General features: G+C 33.2%; 2 protein-coding genes across 3 annotated transcripts in view; one reads left to right on the top strand and one right to left on the bottom strand.

Moving 5' to 3' along the window:
• The window catches only part of LOC114347851 (zinc finger protein 184), a 37,674-nt gene extending 32,154 nt beyond the window's left edge, over positions 1-5,520 (bottom strand). Inside the window, exons 1-2 of the mRNA XM_028298515.2 lie at positions 5,321-5,520; positions 4,853-5,128 (exon numbers count right to left, since the gene is read on the bottom strand). Of these exons, the coding sequence (XP_028154316.1) occupies positions 4,853-5,050 (198 nt within the window). The 5' untranslated portion in view covers positions 5,051-5,128; positions 5,321-5,520. The remainder of the gene's footprint in view (positions 1-4,852; positions 5,129-5,320) is intronic.
• The window catches only part of LOC114347869 (coiled-coil domain-containing protein 6), an 89,058-nt gene continuing 68,268 nt past the window's right edge, over positions 4,603-25,392 (top strand). Inside the window, exon 1 of one of the 2 annotated variants that reach the window (XM_050659358.1) lies at positions 4,603-4,707. In XM_050659358.1, the coding sequence (XP_050515315.1) occupies positions 4,669-4,707 (39 nt within the window). In that variant the 5' untranslated portion in view covers positions 4,603-4,668. Of the gene's footprint in view, positions 4,708-5,953; positions 6,468-25,392 lie in introns of those variants that run through there. The other variant, XM_028298531.2, reaches the window with a different exon arrangement.

The raw sequence follows: 25,392 nt of genomic DNA, 5'->3' as shown, positions 1-25,392 counted from the left end.
TTTATTTTTTCTTAAATCTCATATGAAGACTACACGGAAGAAAGGCGAAATGTCAATTTTTTATTATTTTTGGTTCACAGCAGCAATAGGTAGGTTTTTAGTAGTAGTTTTATGTGTCATTCAAACATGGGAAAAAGACGAATCCTCATAGCTTAAAACACGTTATAAAATTCTTCGTACAGGGAAGAAAGGTGAACGGTTTCAATTTCAAATTCAATTTTCTCTAATTAACCTCTTTGTGACATTTCGCCTTTCTTCCGTGTGGTCTTCATATATTTTGTTTTTTTTTATCAACATAACCTCAAAAACCAGCACTATCAACCTAAATTATGATGTTCAGTGATTTCAGAACTTAACAGAAAAATAAACTTTAAGAGTGATTTCGGTGTCCCATACGGAACCAAAAAGTTGGAAAAGTTAACTTCCTGAGAGAACAAAATAAGACTAAAACATCAAAACCTTCAAAAGTTAGGTAAGTGGAATTATCAATACACTCATATAGTTGATGTTTTTTCAAACTCGGTATTTTTATATGAAACAGTAGTTCCGTACGGGACAGTTCCGTATTATGGATGCAAAAGTCACACTCTATGCCTGTTTAAATGTTTTACAGCCAAATTTTACAAGAGCCTTATAGACCTACATAATTTTAAGCTAGAACTAAATCACTTACATGTATTTATCTTTTCAGAAAATGGACAATAAAGAAAAAAAGAAAAGATATTTTGAGAAGCTACGATTGGATCCCCAGCGACTTGCTGCACATCAGGAAAAGGAGAGGCAACGTCTGAAAGCCTTGAGAGCAAAGGAGAGAGATCTTCTTAAAGGTAGGCCAGATATCTTAGAAAGTAAAAAGAAAATATGAAACATTAAGGAAACAAAAACAACGAGAGCGGAAAAGGCTAGCTAAATTAGGAGAAGACTCAAATTGTCCCAGTGTAGCTTCAGAACTTGGCTCATATAAACGGCCTCAGAGCTTAGGAAATGCTGTAAATAGGATTAAAAAAGTTTTACCAGATAGTCCTTCCAAGAAACAAGCTGTTGTGCGGAAACTGATTTTGGAATATCCAAATTTGATATTGACCAAACCTCCTCGTAAATGTACAACTAAACTCTCTGATGAGGTAAAGAAAACTGTCAAAGATTTTTTTATCAGGGATGATATAAGTTATCAGGCTCCAGGAAAAAGGGATACAAAATCAATTAAGGACCCTGTAACTAACAAAAGAGCTAATGTGCAAAAAAGGTTTCTTGTCATGTCAGTCAAAGAAGCTTATCAACAATTCATCCAAGAAAACGGCTTGCAACAAGTGACAAAGACTTAATGACTAAACACAATATTTCCAAAGCGGAAGAAGACCTCTCAAGGCAATTGGATTTAAAACTGAGGCGCCTGCGCTATGAGGATGTCTATTCCTCATCTGATTCTGAGGATGACAAAATGTGTACACCTACTGCACTACCAGTTGGTGAAGAGACAGCTGTAGGATCACGAGTTGGAGTGATATATGACAGCCAATGGTATCCAGGTAATTATTTATTTTATTATATATATAATAGTGTTGAATATTTTGAACCTACTGGTAACTTACCAAGTTTTGTATTTTTTGCAGAGATTGTTGAAAATAAATCGGAGAAAGACATAACTGTCTCATTCATGGCCAGAGTGGGCCAAAGATTCTTTTCGCCATCAAAGCCTGATATCCAAACACTGCATCATGGCAATATAATGTGCAGGATCAAGGAGCCGCCACACCCAGTATCAAATCGTCATTTTGAAATCAACGGAGTATCCCTATACGATGAGATTTTCAAAAAACTGAATGTTTAGTTTGCCTAGTCTACGCTTCATTATGTTTAAAGTAGCATTAAAATTTGAAGTAGTTAGAATTACTTCATTTATAAATTTTCATTAATATTTTAGTGTAACGTATGATAATTATTCATTAATATTTAAGTTAATTGAAGGAAAACTTATTATAATAAGTTAAATAAATATATTTCACATTCATCACAGTCTGTTTTATTTCTTAACAAATAAATGTAGGGGATGTTAAGTATATTTCACATAGGTCCCGTACGGAACCAGTAGGTGTCCCATACGGAACTGTTTATTTTAATTTATACCATTTTATTTTCAAACAAAGTATTGCACAAATAAGCATAACTACAAAAATTGAAGTCTTAGGAATCAAAATGTATAATTACAGTAGGAAATGTTTAAAAACATCACAGAATTTTTAAGTTGATGCTTAAGTTGCACAGATGTGAGCTAAATGTTGTCCCGTACGGAACCGTGGATTGAACCAGTTTTACACCGAAACTAATCAAGTTAACTCTTTGAAATTAATTGAGCAAAGTAATCTGTTAGTTTTTCACCTAAGTCTATTTAATTTATAGCTTTCAATTGAATTGTTAAAAAATTTCAGCAAGTTTTGTTCAACAAAACGCCAATACATAAAGCTGGTAGTAGATCTGACATTACAAATTATAGACCGATTTCTATATTAAGTACCATTCCTAAGTTATTTGAAAGCTTAGTGTCCGACTGCCTCTCGGTATGTTTCAAATTGTTTCCAGTAGATGAGCAATATGGTTTTCAGAAACACAAATCATCGGAATTAAATCTTCTTTGCTATTTGAATGCGTTGTCAAGTGCTTTGGAGGGTGGGTATCAAATTGATTCTGTTTATACAGACTTCTCCAAGGCATTTGACAGGGTAAATCATAACATCCTATTGTCTAAATTAGAAGCTGCTGGAGTAGATGGGAAACTGCTTGAATGGCTGGAAAGCTACCTAATAGGAAGGCGCCAAGCAGTAAGGATCCAGGATTGTCTATCTCAGGATGTAGTTGTCAGTTCTGGGGTCCCTCAGGGTTCACATCTGGGTCCGCTATTATTTATAAATGATATTGCAGATATAAACTGTGATAAGCTTTTGTTTGCAGATGATTTAAAAATCTTTTCGAAAATATCTAGTCCTGACGATTGCGAAAATCTGCAATTTCAATTAAATAAAATACAGAATTGGTGTAAAGAAAATGAAATGGAGCTAAATGTCAAAAAGTGTCATAAAATTAGTTTTTATCAAGGTAGAACGTGTATTCCGTTTGAATATAAACTTGATAACACACCACTAGATTGTGTTAATACAATAAGAGATCTTGGAATACTGTTTGACAAATCGCTAAAATTCGCAGATCATATTGATTCTATTATTTCAAAGGCTTTACAGATGCTTGGCTTCATGAAACGAAACTGCTATGATTTTAAAAGTCCCAATACCCTAAAATTGTTATACTGTTCTCTTGTTAGACCTTACTTGGAATACTGTTCTAGTATTTGGTCACCTTACTATAATGTTTACGTAGAAAAAATTGAAAAGGTCCAAAACAAATTCCTTAGGTTTTTGGGATTTAAAATTAGAGCTATTACTGGGAGTAACAGGTTTTACAGTTATGACGAAATCAGAGCATTTATAAATATCAATACACTGGAAGAACGTCGTTATCACCATGATTTGAAAATTCTATATAGTTTGTTAAATGGTACAGCAAATAGTCATTATTTATTGTCTAAGGTTGGTTTTAAAGTTCCTTCCTACAGTACTCGAAATGCAGTCGAAACCACTTTTCATGTACTATTTCATCGATGTAATTATGGCCTCAATGAACCTATAACTAGAATGTTACGTCTAGCAAATCAAAATACTGAGAGGCTTAATTTTAGTTCCACACCCAACCAATTTATACGCAACTTACAACAAATTAATATTGCCTCTTAATTGTTTTGTTATGTCCACCTTTACCAGTCTGTTTTTAATTTGTTTTGTATGTAATTTATATTATTTATGTTAACTCTATTTTAACTATTATATTTTATGTGTTATATATATATGACTTATATTTAGTATACTAAATTGTTCCAAAATTTGTAAACAATTGTAACTTTATTGGGCTTGTCCCGTGGAAATAAAAAAACAAAACAAAACAAAACAATGCATAGTCTAAGTGTCCAGTACCGAACCTGGAATGGCTGTAAATATCTTCAGCTTTCTATTTAAAATTTTAAAGTTACCCCCAACCCTCTCTGTAAAGGGTCATGTCTGGTATCATTTGATAGATTTTTGAAATTAAACACGCATTTTTCAGTTTTTCAATCTGAAATTCATTTAATGAAATATTCGCTTTTTTTGTGAAACTATGTGACTTGCCCATTTCTTTATGCCCGCTCAAATCATCAGATTTTTGCAATGTGCATACACTGTTCTGCATGTACTTAACTTACCTTATCTTAATCTGATGATTTCGAGTTTTTCTAAGGATAGATTTTTTTTGGCCCCCCTTAACAAACGCCCCTGTATTAAGAGCCCACTTATGGTAGGGGTACATTTACAGGGTACAAGATTTCTCCCTATGTGATTTTCTGAAGTGCTTGAGTAACTGCAAAAATCCCTGCTTGGGCTCCCCTACCATAGCAATTTCAATTTGCCATTATCTCTAAGAAAATTAATGTTTTTATATGACAGTTAGTAATGATAATAAAATAATTAAGTAATAAAAAACAAAATAATTTGTATCATTTGTCAAAAATTTGTATAAATACGATTTTAGAGATGGAAATTGAAACTTCAAATAATTACATTTTAATTTAGTTCCCACAAAAACATGATAATTAAAATAAAGAAGGGAACTGCAAAAGTATTGGTAAGTTTTAATTTAAAATATAACAGAATTATCAATACTACTGCTTCTTCTACATTTTTTGAATACTACATACTTCATAAATTAAAAAAAATGTAAACAAATTAATATTTATTTTATAAGCAACAAAAACTGTACAATCACTTACCTGACTAGTACCTGGATGTGCCTGCTGTGGTGAACTTGGAACAGGAGGATTTTGTATTTTTGGCTCTTCTCCACTTGCTAGCTTCACCAATGCCTCAATGACTTTCTGTTTGGGATGAGAAGTCAAATGTTGCTTCAAAGTTATGCCTGGTCTCAGAAACAGAGTGCAAACGGGACAAATTGTGGTGGATGAATCCATTTTTGTCTCTACTATGATGTGTAAGTATAATCAATGGAGTTCAGAAGAGTAGTACTAATATCAGCCAAGTGTATTGATCTGCACAACAAAATCAATGATAAGAATTTCACATTATTCAACAATTTGTTCTGATAACTTTACTTCACGTGGTTAAAACTTACGAGGACGAACTGATATTCCTATAAAATTATTGAATAAATTTGACACAGAACTATTATAATCATCACTAAGTAGCAACTTCTGCATATTGAATATTTTTAGAATACTTACCAATATAATAAAATCTTCATGTTTTACACATATTATAACCTCCATTGATATTTTACACAAAAATATTTAACACCTGAGCCAGAAATTATATACTTTTTGGCTCAATGGGGTCAATGGATTAACGAAAATGGATTGCAGCCATCACAAAAGCTGGGGAGTTTGACTTTGTTTTTATTTTCAGTTCGTAGTTGACAGTTGACGTCCGTGAAAAACTCTTGCCAACCCTGTATAGGGATATAGAATAGTACGAATAGTATTTTAGGCAATTTATACAAATGATCAAAATTAATTAATGAACAGATCATGATTAAAGTTTTAAAATATAAAATCAATAATATTTAATAAAACTCCTATTAATTATATTAAATTACATGGGTTGAGCAAATTACATAAAATATTACTATAAAACGACTCCTTGCTCTTATTTTTATACTTTATGATAAAATATGTTAAAACAACTAATATTTAGACGTAAGTAGACGAGAAGATTAAAAAATTATATCTTTTGAAATAATTTAAATATAAAAAATTATTCTAAAAACTGCTGTTATTACACCGCGAGCTGAATACAAGAACAAAGCGGAGTAACTATTCAACACAACATAATAGAAGACCAACTGTCAAAAATGTCACTTTGTCAATTTTATCCAGAATTTGAAGTTCTATCAAGTTAGTGTAATTTCCTTATAAAATTGGTGGTGCTTGTTATTATTCATATTTTTGATATTTTTAATAGTTATAAGACGTTAGCGCTGATTCGATCGTTATTTTTCGAAGTCTATTAAATTTTTTTATTCATTCCTATCGTAGATTTTTGTACGGTATTGTTAAGGTTTTTGGATATATTTTTTCTTAAATTGTTAGTATGTTCTAAACTTTCTTCATTGTTCGATAACGAAAAGTGCTCAAACTTTTTTACATTAATAAAAGAATGGCAGATTCGGCTAGTGAATCAGATTCCAGTAGCATTGATGGTGGACCCATCATGATGCCACCCAGTCCCATAACTAGGGAGCAACTTCAGAAGCGCATCGAAAGTCTTCAGCAGCAAAACCGGGTGCTGAAGGTAGAGTTAGAAACTTATAAATTACGCGTGAAAGCGCTCCAAGAGGAAAACAGGGATCTTAGAAAGGCATCAGTTATAATAGTAAGTTTATTGAACTTTTCATGACAGAAAACAAAGTTATTATGTTTTTATTTCTCTTTATTAATAATTAATTAGTTGTATTGATTGAATTAAAATGTAAATTACCCCTTTTTATTATTTATTGCCAATGGATTGACATAATATTCTATGTGCAAATTTGACCTAAATTTTCAATATGGCTATAGAATGTACACTCATGGGAAATACTTCTGATCATTTTATTGCACCTTAAGGATGTTTATATACTGTTTAGGTGATCTTTTTAATTGATAATATTCAATAGATATCTATCAGTAAATAATAAACAGTATCAATTTTTAATATTGTGTGTAAAATGAGAGATTAGTAATTTTACATAATTTTGATAAATGTAACATTTTTGGTAATAACATAGTTTTTGTGCAAATTTAAATATATAGGGATGTTTTCTATATTGATGAAGCCCTTAAACAATGGAAGAAGAAGTGCAATGGAATGGGACTACCCATTGGAGACACGATACTCTACACGCTGCACTATGCAGATGACCAAATTGTAATTGCACTTGCACAGGATAAGGAAGATCTTGAATATATGGCAAGGAAACTAATAGAGGAATATAGAAAATGGGGTCTGGAGGTAAATACTAAAAAAAAACACAATATCTATTCATAGGAAGGGAAGAAATTGAGAACCTGAACCTGGAACAAGAGACAATTACAAGCTGCAATGAAAACATATATCTGGGAATAAAACTAACTAGTACAGGACGAAATGAAGAAAATATTAAAGGAAAGGGTATTAAAGAGAAAACAGATGATAGAAGCCCATAATTTGGTACTGTGGCAAAAAATATAAGAACAGAAAATAAAAAACGAATTTACAACACAATATTAAAACCAGTATTAACCTATGGAGCTGAAGTCTGGCCATTAACCAACAAGTACAAAGATAAATTATTAGCCACTGAGATGGATTTTTGAAGAAGATCAGCAAGAAGATCTAGACTAGAACAATCATAGATGACATCGAAAGACAACAGCTAGCATGGTACGGACACGTAAGACGAATGGAGGAAAGGAGAATCTCCAAAAAAGTGTTAGAATGGACCCCCACAGAAAGACGAAAACGAGGAAGACCAGCAACTACATGGATAAAGGGCATCTCCAAGGCGATGTCGAAAAGAAACTTAAGAGAAGACTGCCACAATAGAAAGGAGTGGTGATTAGGAACAGAAATGTATAGAACGCTATAACACCGATATAATATATATAAATATGTTTTCTATAATTTATGAATAACGAAATTTTCAAAATAACGAAACAAGAATGCACAAAATTAGTTGTGTAGTCAGTGTAGTGTAACATCATAGCAACTGTAAAACAATTCATCATCACCAGGTATGCAATACCTGCAATGTGAAATATTATCAGTAGTAATTGCACAAGAGCTCTGAAATTATTGAATGTTTCCCGAGTGACACTTTGACAGTTTTAATTTCACGAGCCGAAGGCGAGTGAAATTATGTCAAAGTATCACGAGAGCAAAAATTCTATATTAATTTCAGAGGTCGAGTGCAATTTGTTGCGATTATTTCATGAATAAAACTGTTCAAAACCAAAATTTTATTGTAATTTATTTATGTAAGTACCATTAAACACACAGTTTTTATAAATATTTGACAATTGAAAGTCATCACTTTTATAATTTTTAAAACATTAATTGTCATTAATGTCATTAAATGTATTTTTTCGTAGCAACGAAGGGCATCTGACGTAATATACTTAACGACGGGATATTATCAAAAATTATCACCTTAATTTGCATTTCTGTAGCTTTCTATTGGTCAGAATCTCCTATGAATGAAATAATCACTTGTAATTACACAAGAGCTCTAAAATTACCATCTGACATGCTACTTGATAACGGGAAATTATCATAAAAAAAGTATGGCTGAAATTTTTATTTTTGTAGGTTTCTATTGGCCAGAATCTCTATGAATGAAATAATCTGCTAAATTGGTCTTTTTACACTAAAATGTAATTATTGCAGATTGCCACATATACCACAATGTTCCAGGTGTAACACAATCTACAAAAATCCTCTTTAGAACAAAAACCTCTTTTCGTTAACTAATTTCTCTTCTGTTTGCACTGTTGCATAATGAAAACCTGAATATTGGTAACCTTTCTGATTCTGATCATTTAGCTGCTGTTAATACTCCTGTCTGTAATATAACTCTTTCTCTGTTCTCTGGTATTCAAAGTTTAAAGGATAACTTGAGCTACAGTCCTGATAAGATCCCTTCTCATTTTCTCATAAGGTGTGTTTATAAGCTGGGAGCATTAACTCTGATTATAGGTCACATGGTACACTCTGATTTCACGGGAGACGGTTTTTTGTTTATATGCTTTATGTGTAGGGTTACCATACGTCCGGATTTTGTCCGGACAGTCTGGATTTGAAAGACATGTCCGGATTGGCGTCCAGATATGAGAAATGTCCGGATTTTTTCTTTACTAAAAAAAATGGAAAATACTAGGCCCAAAGGTGGGAAATTTCATTCTGCGCAGCACCTTAGGTCTAAAATATGTTAAAACATACGTGTATATGTATTTTAAACTAGCAGAGATTTTCAATGTTAGTTGCATATTGTAGCGAAAAAGGTGTACTTTTAATTGTTCCATGTGCATTTCGCATATATGTACAATGTAGAGGTAGCAACCCGTTCAAATTCACATTTTACATTTTCTACAACCCCTTGGACTACCCTGTCTGAATTTGGCCCTAATAAATTATGGTAACCCTATTTATGTGTGATTTACAAAAACAAGAGATTATTTAAAATTTTACTATTTACATTTTGTGCTAATGTATCAATACATTAATAGAAATTTGCTATAAATACACCATATGGTAGAAAATGTCTTGTATAATACATAAAAAATATAGTTTAAATATAGAAAAATAGGAAGAGAATTTAAGGTGAAGTTACCGCTATCATATGGTTATTTTAATCAAAGGTTGAAAAGCCAGGATTTGCCCAATCTCAAGCCTTTTTAATTCCTATAAAGTTAAAATTTGGCTTCCTCTGCTGTTTTTTCTACTTCAATTTTAGTGGTTAAGATAATACCACCATAAGTTGGTCTTAAATTTACACAAAAGGTAGTTTTTTAATGATACCAAGCAAAGGTCAGGAACTTTTGTGAACCATTGTATTTTTTATAATGTAAATGGTAATGTGCTTTGCCCTGGATTGTAAACACTATAGTGAAAAATGGAAATGTAGATTCTTTGTATTTTCAAACGATCTGTTTGAAAATAAGAGGTGGATTTCGACATCACCATCGAACAAGGTTGTAACTCAAGTTAGACCTTTTTTCAGATTTCAACACAGGCGAAATCAGCAAGAAATTGTGCACACGCCAATAGAAACGACATAGTTTAATTCTCAATAGTTTGGCTAATACTCCATTGAAAAAAGTTGTATTTTAACTTCCGTGTGCCATTCTAGCGTGAAAAAGGCAGCAACACAAGATACTCCCTATGTTAAATATTTACTTTCTTTATACTTTACAATTAACAAGGATTTTAAATGAGTTACAACTTTGTTGCATGTATGTTTAATTTATAAAGTATTCAAATATATGGTGCATCTCATAAGTCAATTTATCAAAATAAAAGTAAAAAAGGATTTACAGACTTTTTTTCCTTTTTTATAGTTGCGGTGGACAAAATAAATATAGAGTAGTTTTTGCTACTTACTTCTATGTAGTGAAAAAGTTTAATATTGACATTACACATGTATTTTTTGAAATAGCACATTCACAACACAGGGGTGATTCAATGCATGCCCTTATAGAAAAACGAAAAATCATGAAGTCCTATATGTTCCAAACCAATGGATAACCATGATAGGATATGTGAAAGCCTCAGGCAAGACTAAATCTGTAACGGGAATAAATCAGAAGCAAATTCTAAATTTTAACCTATTTAAGGACACACATGTTAATTTTGAAGTAAATATTAATAGTAAAAGAGTGAAGTAATAAAATAAACTGGTTTAAAATAAATATTTACAGATACGCAATAAAAATGCGAAAAATTTGAGATATTTTATACCATGTTTTTTTCATAGTGATAGAATATTATTGTTATTGTAAAATTTATAATTTCCAATTAAAATTGTGTAAACTGTAAGTATATTTTATTTAAATATACCATAAAAACTAATTTTCTCCTAGCTATATTGCAAATAACTCAAAACACACAACCTTTTAATAGTTAAACAGGAAAAATAATTAACACAGAGAGTGTAAAATGGTTGTGTGCGAGTTACAACCTTTTTCTACGAATACTCATGTTTAATCTCAAGGTTGTATCTCACTCAATCTCAAGATTTTCAATAGTTAATAAAATTACAAAACATACATCTTACAGTAATCCCTTATTATGTTATAAATATCATATCACATTAGTGTAAAAGAGTCTAATCATTTTAAAGAGTTACAACCTTGTTCGATGGGGGTGTCGATTTCATTACTAAGGTAGGAAAATGAAGTGAAGAAAAAGAACTGAATTTATCGCCCAAGTGGGACCTCTTACAAATTATGCCACAATGAGTAGCATGGTTGACATGTCATATCCACTCCATGTCAATCCTCTCAGCAGATACTTTGAGTAAACCCATTTTCATGTTGTTTAATCAGTCATGCCAGTACATAAATCTGGTGACAAGTCCGATGTTAAAAACAACAGTTTTATCAGCAAACTAAGTGTGATTTCCAAGTTGTTTGAGCTACTTGTGAACTTGTGACAAAATTTCTTTCTTGGCATTGTAAGAAAATTATTATATTGTGAGTATCGTGGTTTTGTCACTGATAGGTCCACAGTAACTGATCTCTTGAATTAATTCAATAGAGAGTGGCAGTCAAATGAATGCTATTTATACGGTTTTTAACCTTCTGATGACCAACCTTTTTTTTGTTACACGGATGACCAAGGGGTGGAAAAATGACCCCAGGTCAAAAATGTCAAAAATGACAATTAACAAAAAAATAAAGTTTTTTTTTTAATTTTTAATTTTTTTTGGCATGGACTTATGTCATTCAACCAGTCACAACATGAGTATTAGTGTCATGTGTAGTGTGTATGTTGAGTAAGTGTCTTGTTACTTAAGTCGACGTCATTAGCGTAAAACTACTTGTAATTACACATAATAGGCGCTATTTTACTAAACATCAACTTCAGAATATATTTTTTATTCGTAAAATATTGGGAATTTTTTTTATTTCAAAATATGAGGATATCTAAAATGATATTAAAGTCAAATAAAAAAATAATGAGTTAAAAATTAAAAATACTTTTGAATTTGTTAAAGAAAAACATATGCTGGGGTCACAATTTCCCCCGCTTGGTCATCCGAAGGTTAATCAAGCCTTTGATAGGATAAATTAGATAGAATGTTATTATCGTGCTGCTATTATCAGGAAATTAGATTTGTGACAAGTCAAAGACTGTCATTGGAAAACGACTTAAAAACCATGCAGATAAGACAATGGAGGAGAAGGGCACAAGAGAGATCTGAATAGAAGACCATACCCAGACAGGCAAAGACCCATCCAGGGTTATGATGCCAAAAGAAGAAAAAGAATTATGAGGAAATTAGATAGAATGAAATTTCCAATGTGACTTACCTCATGATTATCAAGGTACAGTAATAGAAGTCTGATAGTTAAAATTAAGAACCACCATCTAATCCCATTTCAGGTCATTCTGGTGTTCCTCAGGGATCTCACCTTGGACCTTTGATTTTTATCTGTTTATAAACAACATTGGTTTGGATTTTCAGTTCTCCAAATTTTTATTATTTGTAGATGATCTTAAGTTGTATGTAAGAGTAAACAGTGTTAATGACTGTTAGCATTAATTTGAATAGAGAATGATATAATATGAAATAAATTAGATATCAAACTTCTTATTGATAATTTTGTAAAAATTAAGTCATTGAGAACAACATTTTTTTAAACTAAACTTACGTGCATAGAAATCGGTCCACTTAAAAATTTGGTCATTTTTGATGTCTCATATTTCCTAAACCCTTTGGCCGATTTAAGTGATTATTTTAATGTGTTATAGCCCGATTCTTTAACAATATGACCGATCATATTACCCGTATACATGCTAATGGTGAATATAAAATTCTTAATTTTATGTTCACCTTTTGCTTCACTCACTCTGATGTCTTCTCGTGACCCAAAACAGCTCTCCCTCGTTGACTATGTTAAAGGCTACTCATCAAAGCCCTCTCCGTTCTCCAGCTTCAAAACTATCAGCATAGCAGCACCAATTCTCCAACAAGCCGGGCCTCTTTTGACACGTACTCGATTCAAACAAAACTCCAAAAATTCTCTGCTCTCCTTCTCACAATAATACAGAATCAAAGAGGTATTTCGTCTCAATTTGATCTGTCTCTCGTTCCACTTTTCAACACTATTCTCCACTATCAAACAACCACTGGTATTTGCTAACTACTTATCCACCAAAACGTCGACCGCTCCTCAGCGCTGCCAAATAACCTACTGACTTCTTTTTCAAACTCTCTCAATCATCCAATCCACTTTGCCCCTTCCACATTGCCAAGAATCAGAAACATCCACTTTTCCATTCGACAAACAGTCATTTTCAAAACTATTCCGACCATCCTAATTACTTTCGGAGAACCCTACAATATTTACTCGGGCTGAAACAAAGATATTAACATTCCAAACATTCTTTTAAACCACCTTTTCTAGAAAGTGATAATTACATCTACCTGTGGATTCTATAGTTCTCGTAACAAACAATCTATTTCCATTTTAAATCTAAATACATCGTCCTTTTCACTTTAATTATTCACAAAAGTCTTTAATGGTTCATCGGAAAGCTCATTAAAAGAGAAATCCACTTACATCCAAACTAAATTCTAATAAATATTTACAGCTCAATATACAGGGTGTATCAAATTTATGTGCCCGCGTTATTTAAAAAAAAAATTAATTTAATTTTCATTTTGCTTTTGATTGATAAATTGAAAACACAATAATATATATTGATGTGATCTTGATTTTTGATATGAGATAATATTCTTATATGTCACTTAATTTAATCAATGTATTAATACTAATCTAATTAATTAACCAGATCACATATCAATATGTTTTCAATCTCAGGGCGAATTATAAATTAATTACTTACTTTCGTAGCTTCTAAATATTTCTTAATGGTTCCTAATCGGGATAGAAAAGAAAAGAGTAAAAAAAATACACATATGGGTTACAATTATAATCAAAATATTTTTTATTTTATTTAAAAAGCAATCAATGCTTAATATTTGCTATTTCTTATTATTCTTAAACATAACATTTACAAATGGGAATCTTATTTCCTTTTGGTTTTCAATTGAAAGTTTTTATTAACATTTAACTATTAGGAGTTATTAGGAACAACTCTATTTAAGTTTGATGAAGCTTTTCTGATATAATTGATTATGTTATTCAATTTTTTATGTGGAATTTAATACGAAAAAACCCATACATTCATGTCCAAACAAATGAGACTGACCTTTTCCTGGTGAACTGAAAATGTCCTCACACAAAACCCGTTTCCTGCTATCCTTGGCTGCGATCAAACCTCGTCCTGGCTTCCAGTAATGTTCTCCTTTGAAAAACTAGCTCGATTAGATCTCGTTCATGCTTCTGTCGTGATGCTGTGTTCTACCTTTTTCGAAACTGCTATCAGCTACCGGGACACTCTTGGCTCAAGGAGGTTCTTTTACTCTCGACCTGGCCTACTTCTCGTTCCACGATAGATACTCCACACTCACGGAACTACACCGGCTTTCTCACTCTCCGTACACTACCGTCTACTACTCGACTTCACTTCTCGACAGCTCAAAACATTCTGATCTCACTTTGTCATTCATTCACCTGCTTTCTAAATATCCCTTCCAGATTCACAAATCAATCTTCCACCACCAACTCTCATTCGCAGTATTCCCCAAAACCAATTTTTAATCTTTCTAAATATGCTTAATGGATTTCAAAAGAAAATATTTAATTCCCATTCTAAACTTACTTTCTATTATTTACAAATTTTAATGACCTATTCTCTCTTTCAAATGAGTCTTATTCAGCATAGGCTAATGATCGAAACCTTCCGCGAAAAACGATAATGAACTATCATCTATTTCACTGAGTTTTATTTAGCATAGGCTAATGATCGACCTTCCGCGAAGAAACGATAATGGTACGCGTCATTCACTTTGTTTATTCTAAGCACATTGTTCCGAGTTTCGTACGCTTATTCTAATCACTTCTTAAAATTACATATAACAATTTGTTGTATACAGGTTGTTCTAAATTTATATGCCCGTGGTTGAGAAAATTGAAAATATTTTATATTAAAGTGAATTTTGTCTATAGTTATCAAATTTTAATTTTTATATCAAATAGAAATATAACAAATCCCCGCCTTGTATTCGATAAAATTTATCTGCATTTTTAAATAAATTTTCTCGAGGCAAAACCAACTCCCTGTATATTTCCTTACTTTAATCTATGTCTTATACCCTAACTTACTATCTACTTCATGTAATTCTGTCTTTTATTCGTGATATTTGTATACATCGTGAATATTATAAATTCCTCGGATCTTTTCCGAGTTCCTGTGCCTCAACTCATAACTATTTATCCCATTTTCATTATTCACGATGTACGGGCCTTCGAAAACAGGCATCAACTTTGCGCAAATGCCCCCAGGAAGATTTGATACTCGTAATGCCCTCACGAGTACTTTTTCACCCTTTTGGAAAGTCACTGGTCTTCTTTTTCTATTTTGTTCCTGTCTTTGGATATATTTTTCGTTGCTTCGCCGTAATCTTCTCTGTACGGTTTCAATCACCTGTTGATATTCTTTTGGCTCTTGGTCTTCCCATGGCCTTATCGGCCATACACCCTTCATGATGTATTCTGGGGTCTCTTTTGTTACTGTGCTCGGAATTGTATTTAGATACCTTTCTATTTCCGCCATTTTCCTGTCCCAGTGGCGATGTTGACCATCTGTTGCAATGCGAAGAAATTTCGTCACTTCCTGTATGAATCGTTCCGAAGGATTACTCTGTGGATGCCTGATGCTGACAAAATTTGTCTCTATTCCTCGTTCTCGAAGTTGTCCCTTGAAACGATCATTTCGGAAATACGTTGCATTGTCCAGTAGAATCTTTTTTGGTGTTCCTACTATGGCTATAAAATTGTCGATTTTTCTTAATATTTCCTCCCCCTTTGTGGTGCGGCAACTATATAATTTTACGTATTTTGAAAACACATCCACCATTACCAGAATATGTTTGTTCCTTTTAGTGGTCATAATTAGATCGCTTAACATATCTATTGCTACAATGTCTAGTTTGTTTCGGGCTTCAATATTTTTGGCAACATTTTCGTTTTTGAAATTCCGACTCTTATATTTTTGACATACATCGCACTTCTGGGTAATTTCCTTTGCAATGCGGTAATCCTGTCGGCTGATGTAATTTTCCCTAAAAACGAGCCAAACTTTTCTGCTACCGATATGCCCATTGTCCTCATGTAATTTCTTTATTATCTTTTCGGCCAATGTCTGTGTCACTAAATATAGTTCCTTTCCGTCTATTCTCTTAAAATATATGTCATTTTCTACTTCCGCTCTTCTTTTCTCTCTTTCCTCTAGGTCTTCTTGGTTTGTCCTTATCTCATTTAACGAATATATCCCTTCTTCTTGTATTAATCTATTTAGTCCCACCTGTAGAGTAATTGTTTCCTTTTTTCCCGTGTCCTCATCCCGTGTTAGAGCGTCGGCTATTATGTTGTCTTTTCCTTTTATATATCGGAACTCAAAATCATACTCCTGTAATAATAGAATGCCTCTATGTATTCTATTATTTACTAATCTATTCTTCATGATATGTACTAAAGCTGCATGGTCTGTTTCGATTGTGAATTTTGCTCCCAATAAGTAAAACCTCAATTTGTTTACGCAATATAGTACACTGGCAAACTCCAATTCTGTAACACTATATTTTCTCTCATGTGTTTTAGTCACTCGCGATATAAAACATATCGGCACTTCTTGGTCGTTTTGTATTTGAGACAGAACTCCTGCAAATTTTTGTATGGACGCATCAGTTCGGAGTATAAAAGGTAAATTGTAAATGGGGTGGTATATTTTCGTTCCTTTTGCGAATTCTCGTTTTAATGTTTCGAAAGCTTCCTCCTGTTCTTCTTTCCAATTCCATTTTATTCCTTTTTTAAGCAACTTTATCAGAGGGATTTCCTTTTGGCTCAAATCGGGAATCAGTTTTTTAAAATAATTAATCGTGCCAAGAAAACCTCTCAATGTTTTCAAATTTGTTGGTCTTGGGTATTCATCTATGAGCTTGACTCTGTCTTCGGATAATCTTACTGTTTTGGTGTCCAATTGAAAACCCAAATAAATGACTTCTTTTTGAAAAAATTGACATTTTTCAATGTTTAATTTCAATCCCGCTGTGTCCAATTCTTCCAGAATTATTTCTATGTGTTTCAGGTGATTCTGAGTATCTTGTGAAAAAATTAATAAATCATCGATATAATGAACTATGAAATCTTCGTGGCGATTCAAAATGGTATGTAGAGCTCGGACGAGTGCAGCACAAGCACTCTGCAATCCAAACGGCACTACCTTAAACCGGTAGACAATACCATCAATAGAAAAAGCGGTGTAGTTTCTACACTTTTCAGCTAACGGTATCAACCAAAAACTGTGTTTTAAGTCAATTTTCGAAAATATGTGTGACCCGGTGATTCTTCCAAAAATGGCCTCGATGTTTAGAGGTGATTCATATTGTGATACAGTGTGCTGGTTGATATTCCTGGCATCTAAACATAATCTCAATTCTCCACTGCTTTTCTTTACTATCACAATCGGGTTAACATACGGTGAATCACATCTTTCGATGATTTGATCTTCCAACATTTTATTTATTTCTTCTTTCACCTCTTGTCGATACTTGTATGGAATCGGGTAAGTCTTTGATCGAAAATTTCCCAAGTTTTTCACCTCAAATGAATGTTCGTACTTTTTAGCCACTCTGTTTTCCTCATTGATCAAATTTTCGTAGTTTCTTAACATCAACCGCAATTCTTTTTCTTTCCCTTCTCCACATATCAATTTTCTGTCTTTTTTCTCAGATTCTTCACACATGTTTACCGTGCATTCTGCATCCTCGTTTGCATATACCTCCTCTTCAAATACCACTGTTTCAATCATATTCTTTTCACTTTCATTTTTTAGCTTTATTTCTTCTTCTCCTGAGCCCGTCTCTTCTTTTGAGGAATCCCAGGTTTCCTTTGTTTCTGATACTCTCAAATTTTCTTCTTCTGGGCTCAACTCTTCTTTTGAGGAGCCACAGGTTTCATTTTCTTTTATCTTTTTCTGACCTTTTCTCCTTTTTCTTCTTTGTCCTTGCTTCGCTGCCAAATTCATTTCCACTGTTTGTTCTTTACCTGATTCGTCCGTATTTTGTTTCTCATGTTCCTTGTCCTGTTCTTTTTCTTTTTCTTCTGTTAGTTTCATCGTATTATTTTTAAAATCTATCACTACATGTTTTTCTGCCAATTCGTCCACTCCTACTATCATGTCATGTGACATGTTTGGCATTATTACACATTGTAGTGCATACATATTCTTACCCAGTCGTACCATTACTCGTATGCCTTCATTTATAGTTGCCAATGTCCGTTTGTTTGCGCCCACTAAATTTACCCTAGGTATTTTGTAAATTAAATTTGTTAAGTTAACTTCTTCTATTAGTTTTCTGTTGACCAATGTTATTTCAGATCCAGTGTCTATCATAATTTTAATTGGTTTCTCGTTGATAAATCCATCTACAAATTTTAAATTAACTCCATTTTTCTTTTCGTTGTTTCCTGCCAATTTAATAAACTCCTTGGGGTGACAAAAGATTCCTGTTTGATTTTTGGTTTTTAGTGAGCGCCGTCGTGAAAAGACGCCGGTTGCTCATCGTTGTTTATATTTTCGTCATAATGTCTCTCTCCGTCATATTCATCTGTCTGGGTATTATTTACTTCTCTTCTATTTTCTCTTGGTCTGTCGGATCTGTTTCGGTTTTCTCGATATCCCTGTTCATTTTGTCTACCATTATTTCTGTTTTCTTGATTTGAGCGTGTGGTGTTTCTATTCTGGTATTCTCGATTTCTGTCCTCATTCCATTGCCTATTTCTTTGTTCATAATTTCCTCTTCCGTTGTCTCTATTTTCGTTTTCCCTTCTGGGATTAAAATCTCGTCTTGTATAGTCTCTCCTATTTTGATTTCTATCTCTGTAATCTTGTGTTTCTCGGGGCCTGTAATCTTCTCGCGACCTTCTTGATTTTCTTTCTCTTAGACGTGATTCTCTTATTTGTAGGAATTGGCATAAACTATCTATGTCTTTGTAATTTTGCAATGTGATATGGTCTTCCAGCGTTTCCTCGAAATGTCTTGCAATCAGTTCGACTAATTGTTCCGATGAGTAATTATATTGTAAATGTTTTGCATTATTGTAAATTTGCAAAGCATATGTCCTTTCTGATACACCCATCCTATCATTGTATTTCCCATTTTGCAATTCCTTGTTAATTTCCAATTGTTGGATTTTTCCCCAGAAATAATTCAAAAATTTTTGTTCAAATTGTTGCCAATTGCCGAATTCTTCTTCTTTGCTATCGAACCATAGGCTTGCTTCATATTTGAGATGGTTTCTGATAGTTTCTTTTGCTGTTTCGAAATTTCCGATGTGCTGTATTTTCTTTTTCAGGCTATTTATGAACGGCACTGGGTGTAATCTTCTTACATCCCCGCCAAACCTTATCTTCACGTCATCTGTGCTATGTATAACCATTTCTCTTCTTTCTCCGACATTCTGTTGCGTATTGATTTCCGCAATCTTTCTTTCCACTTCTTCTATGTCTGCTTGAATAGCGTTTTGCAACTTGTTTTCCAAACTTTCCATTTCTTTTTTCTGGCAATTCGTTATCTCCTTTATTTTGCTTTTGATTTCTTTAATCTCTGTCTCTTGTTGTCCCATATCGTTCTTGATCATTGTCAAAAATCCTTTTACTTCCTTTTCATACTTTCCTATGCGTTCCTCCATTTTCTTGTTGTTCTCTTCTATTGCTTGTTTCATTTTTTGTTGTGTTTCATCCATTTTTTGATCCAATTTTTGTTGTGTTTCATCCATTTTTTGTTGTGTTTCATTTTGATTTTTATCCATTGTCCTTTTTGCTTCATCCATTGCTAGTTTTGTTTCCTCCTGATTTTTATCCATTGTCCTTTTTGCTTCATCCATTTTTTGTGACTGGAGTTGCATCAGTTGTAATAGTTTATCTATTCCTGATAATTCTTGCTGTTCTGATGCCATGATTGTCTTGTCTAAAATATCTTCTTGGTCTGAATGTTCTTTTTGTTTTTTGTTGTCCTTGCTTTGGCTTCTTGTCACAGACATTTGTTTTCAAGAAGTACTGTCCCCGCCAAATATGAAATTTTACTAGTATGTTACCAATACGACTTTTTCTCACCCAAATATTATAAATTGTCAATAAATATATCAAATGTAAATATCGTAAAAATAAAATATTAAATCAGTTATGTAAAATTTGTACCTAAAGAGATCTAAAATTTTATGTTATCAAATGTAAGTATCTCACTTTTTACCACAGGCATATAAATTTTCAAATACCGGCTTTACTCTTTCTATCCTTCAAATTTGCCACTAGAAATACTTTACAATGCTTTCCACGTTGGACGACAGTTGATGTGATCTTGATTTTTGATATGAGATAATATTCTTATATGTCACTTAATTTAATCAATGTATTAATACTAATCTAATTAATTAACCAGATCACATATCAATATGTTTTCAATCTCAGGGCGAATTATAAATTAATTACTTACTTTCGTAGCTTCTAAATATTTCTTAATGGTTCCTAATCGGGATAGAAAAGAAAAGAGTAAAAAAAATACACATATGGGTTACAATTATAATCAAAATATTTTTTATTTTATTTAAAAAGCAATCAATGCTTAATATTTGCTATTTCTTATTATTCTTAAACATAACATTTACAAATGGGAATCTTATTTCCTTTTGGTTTTCAATTGAAAGTTTTTATTAACATTTAACTATTAGGAGTTATTAGGAACAACTCTATTTAAGTTTGATGAAGCTTTTCTGATATAATTGATTATGTTATTCAATTTTTTATGTGGAATTTAATACGAAAAAACCCATACATTCATGTCCAAACAAATGAGACTGACCTTTTCCTGGTGAACTGAAAATGTCCTCACACAAAACCCGTTTCCTGCTATCCTTGGCTGCGATCAAACCTCGTCCTGGCTTCCAGTAATGTTCTCCTTTGAAAAACTAGCTCGATTAGATCTCGTTCATGCTTCTGTCGTGATGCTGTGTTCTACCTTTTTCGAAACTGCTATCAGCTACCGGGACACTCTTGGCTCAAGGAGGTTCTTTTACTCTCGACCTGGCCTACTTCTCGTTCCACGATAGATACTCCACACTCACGGAACTACACCGGCTTTCTCACTCTCCGTACACTACCGTCTACTACTCGACTTCACTTCTCGACAGCTCAAAACATTCTGATCTCACTTTGTCATTCATTCACCTGCTTTCTAAATATCCCTTCCAGATTCACAAATCAATCTTCCACCACCAACTCTCATTCGCAGTATTCCCCAAAACCAATTTTTAATCTTTCTAAATATGCTTAATGGATTTCAAAAGAAAATATTTAATTCCCATTCTAAACTTACTTTCTATTATTTACAAATTTTAATGACCTATTCTCTCTTTCAAATGAGTCTTATTCAGCATAGGCTAATGATCGAAACCTTCCGCGAAAAACGATAATGAACTATCATCTATTTCACTGAGTTTTATTTAGCATAGGCTAATGATCGACCTTCCGCGAAGAAACGATAATGGTACGCGTCATTCACTTTGTTTATTCTAAGCACATTGTTCCGAGTTTCGTACGCTTATTCTAATCACTTCTTAAAATTACATATAACAATTTGTTGTATACAGGTTGTTCTAAATTTATATGCCCGTGGTTGAGAAAATTGAAAATATTTTATATTAAAGTGAATTTTGTCTATAGTTATCAAATTTTAATTTTTATATCAAATAGAAATATAACAAATCCCCGCCTTGTATTCGATAAAATTTATCTGCATTTTTAAATAAATTTTCTCGAGGCAAAACCAACTCCCTGTATATTTCCTTACTTTAATCTATGTCTTATACCCTAACTTACTATCTACTTCATGTAATTCTGTCTTTTATTCGTGATATTTGTATACATCGTGAATATTATAAATTCCTCGGATCTTTTCCGAGTTCCTGTGCCTCAACTCATAACTATTTATCCCATTTTCATTATTCACGATGTACGGGCCTTCGAAAACAGGCATCAACTTTGCGCAAATGCCCCCAGGAAGATTTGATACTCGTAATGCCCTCACGAGTACTTTTTCACCCTTTTGGAAAGTCACTGGTCTTCTTTTTCTATTTTGTTCCTGTCTTTGGATATATTTTTCGTTGCTTCGCCGTAATCTTCTCTGTACGGTTTCAATCACCTGTTGATATTCTTTTGGCTCTTGGTCTTCCCATGGCCTTATCGGCCATACACCCTTCATGATGTATTCTGGGGTCTCTTTTGTTACTGTGCTCGGAATTGTATTTAGATACCTTTCTATTTCCGCCATTTTCCTGTCCCAGTGGCGATGTTGACCATCTGTTGCAATGCGAAGAAATTTCGTCACTTCCTGTATGAATCGTTCCGAAGGATTACTCTGTGGATGCCTGATGCTGACAAAATTTGTCTCTATTCCTCGTTCTCGAAGTTGTCCCTTGAAACGATCATTTCGGAAATACGTTGCATTGTCCAGTAGAATCTTTTTTGGTGTTCCTACTATGGCTATAAAATTGTCGATTTTTCTTAATATTTCCTCCCCCTTTGTGGTGCGGCAACTATATAATTTTACGTATTTTGAAAACACATCCACCATTACCAGAATATGTTTGTTCCTTTTAGTGGTCATAATTAGATCGCTTAACATATCTATTGCTACAATGTCTAGTTTGTTTCGGGCTTCAATATTTTTGGCAACATTTTCGTTTTTGAAATTCCGACTCTTATATTTTTGACATACATCGCACTTCTGGGTAATTTCCTTTGCAATGCGGTAATCCTGTCGGCTGATGTAATTTTCCCTAAAAACGAGCCAAACTTTTCTGCTACCGATATGCCCATTGTCCTCATGTAATTTCTTTATTATCTTTTCGGCCAATGTCTGTGTCACTAAATATAGTTCCTTTCCGTCTATTCTCTTAAAATATATGTCATTTTCTACTTCCGCTCTTCTTTTCTCTCTTTCCTCTAGGTCTTCTTGGTTTGTCCTTATCTCATTTAACGAATATATCCCTTCTTCTTGTATTAATCTATTTAGTCCCACCTGTAGAGTAATTGTTTCCTTTTTTCCCGTGTCCTCATCCCGTGTTAGAGCGTCGGCTATTATGTTGTCTTTTCCTTTTATATATCGGAACTCAAAATCATACTCCTGTAATAATAGAATGCCTCTATGTATTCTATTATTTACTAATCTATTCTTCATGATATGTACTAAAGCTGCATGGTCTGTTTCGATTGTGAATTTTGCTCCCAATAAGTAAAACCTCAATTTGTTTACGCAATATAGTACACTGGCAAACTCCAATTCTGTAACACTATATTTTCTCTCATGTGTTTTAGTCACTCGCGATATAAAACATATCGGCACTTCTTGGTCGTTTTGTATTTGAGACAGAACTCCTGCAAATTTTTGTATGGACGCATCAGTTCGGAGTATAAAAGGTAAATTGTAAATGGGGTGGTATATTTTCGTTCCTTTTGCGAATTCTCGTTTTAATGTTTCGAAAGCTTCCTCCTGTTCTTCTTTCCAATTCCATTTTATTCCTTTTTTAAGCAACTTTATCAGAGGGATTTCCTTTTGGCTCAAATCGGGAATCAGTTTTTTAAAATAATTAATCGTGCCAAGAAAACCTCTCAATGTTTTCAAATTTGTTGGTCTTGGGTATTCATCTATGAGCTTGACTCTGTCTTCGGATAATCTTACTGTTTTGGTGTCCAATTGAAAACCCAAATAAATGACTTCTTTTTGAAAAAATTGACATTTTTCAATGTTTAATTTCAATCCCGCTGTGTCCAATTCTTCCAGAATTATTTCTATGTGTTTCAGGTGATTCTGAGTATCTTGTGAAAAAATTAATAAATCATCGATATAATGAACTATGAAATCTTCGTGGCGATTCAAAATGGTATGTAGAGCTCGGACGAGTGCAGCACAAGCACTCTGCAATCCAAACGGCACTACCTTAAACCGGTAGACAATACCATCAATAGAAAAAGCGGTGTAGTTTCTACACTTTTCAGCTAACGGTATCAACCAAAAACTGTGTTTTAAGTCAATTTTCGAAAATATGTGTGACCCGGTGATTCTTCCAAAAATGGCCTCGATGTTTAGAGGTGATTCATATTGTGATACAGTGTGCTGGTTGATATTCCTGGCATCTAAACATAATCTCAATTCTCCACTGCTTTTCTTTACTATCACAATCGGGTTAACATACGGTGAATCACATCTTTCGATGATTTGATCTTCCAACATTTTATTTATTTCTTCTTTCACCTCTTGTCGATACTTGTATGGAATCGGGTAAGTCTTTGATCGAAAATTTCCCAAGTTTTTCACCTCAAATGAATGTTCGTACTTTTTAGCCACTCTGTTTTCCTCATTGATCAAATTTTCGTAGTTTCTTAACATCAACCGCAATTCTTTTTCTTTCCCTTCTCCACATATCAATTTTCTGTCTTTTTTCTCAGATTCTTCACACATGTTTACCGTGCATTCTGCATCCTCGTTTGCATATACCTCCTCTTCAAATACCACTGTTTCAATCATATTCTTTTCACTTTCATTTTTTAGCTTTATTTCTTCTTCTCCTGAGCCCGTCTCTTCTTTTGAGGAATCCCAGGTTTCCTTTGTTTCTGATACTCTCAAATTTTCTTCTTCTGGGCTCAACTCTTCTTTTGAGGAGCCACAGGTTTCATTTTCTTTTATCTTTTTCTGACCTTTTCTCCTTTTTCTTCTTTGTCCTTGCTTCGCTGCCAAATTCATTTCCACTGTTTGTTCTTTACCTGATTCGTCCGTATTTTGTTTCTCATGTTCCTTGTCCTGTTCTTTTTCTTTTTCTTCTGTTAGTTTCATCGTATTATTTTTAAAATCTATCACTACATGTTTTTCTGCCAATTCGTCCACTCCTACTATCATGTCATGTGACATGTTTGGCATTATTACACATTGTAGTGCATACATATTCTTACCCAGTCGTACCATTACTCGTATGCCTTCATTTATAGTTGCCAATGTCCGTTTGTTTGCGCCCACTAAATTTACCCTAGGTATTTTGTAAATTAAATTTGTTAAGTTAACTTCTTCTATTAGTTTTCTGTTGACCAATGTTATTTCAGATCCAGTGTCTATCATAATTTTAATTGGTTTCTCGTTGATAAATCCATCTACAAATTTTAAATTAACTCCATTTTTCTTTTCGTTGTTTCCTGCCAATTTAATAAACTCCTTGGGGTGACAAAAGATTCCTGTTTGATTTTTGGTTTTTAGTGAGCGCCGTCGTGAAAAGACGCCGGTTGCTCATCGTTGTTTATATTTTCGTCATAATGTCTCTCTCCGTCATATTCATCTGTCTGGGTATTATTTACTTCTCTTCTATTTTCTCTTGGTCTGTCG

Source organism: Diabrotica virgifera, chromosome 1, assembly GCF_917563875.1.
Source record: "Diabrotica virgifera virgifera chromosome 1, PGI_DIABVI_V3a".
Lineage (NCBI taxonomy): Eukaryota > Metazoa > Arthropoda > Insecta > Coleoptera > Chrysomelidae > Diabrotica > Diabrotica virgifera.
Note: the sequence above shows the minus strand (reverse complement) of the source record. Positions and strands in the feature narration are given on the sequence as shown.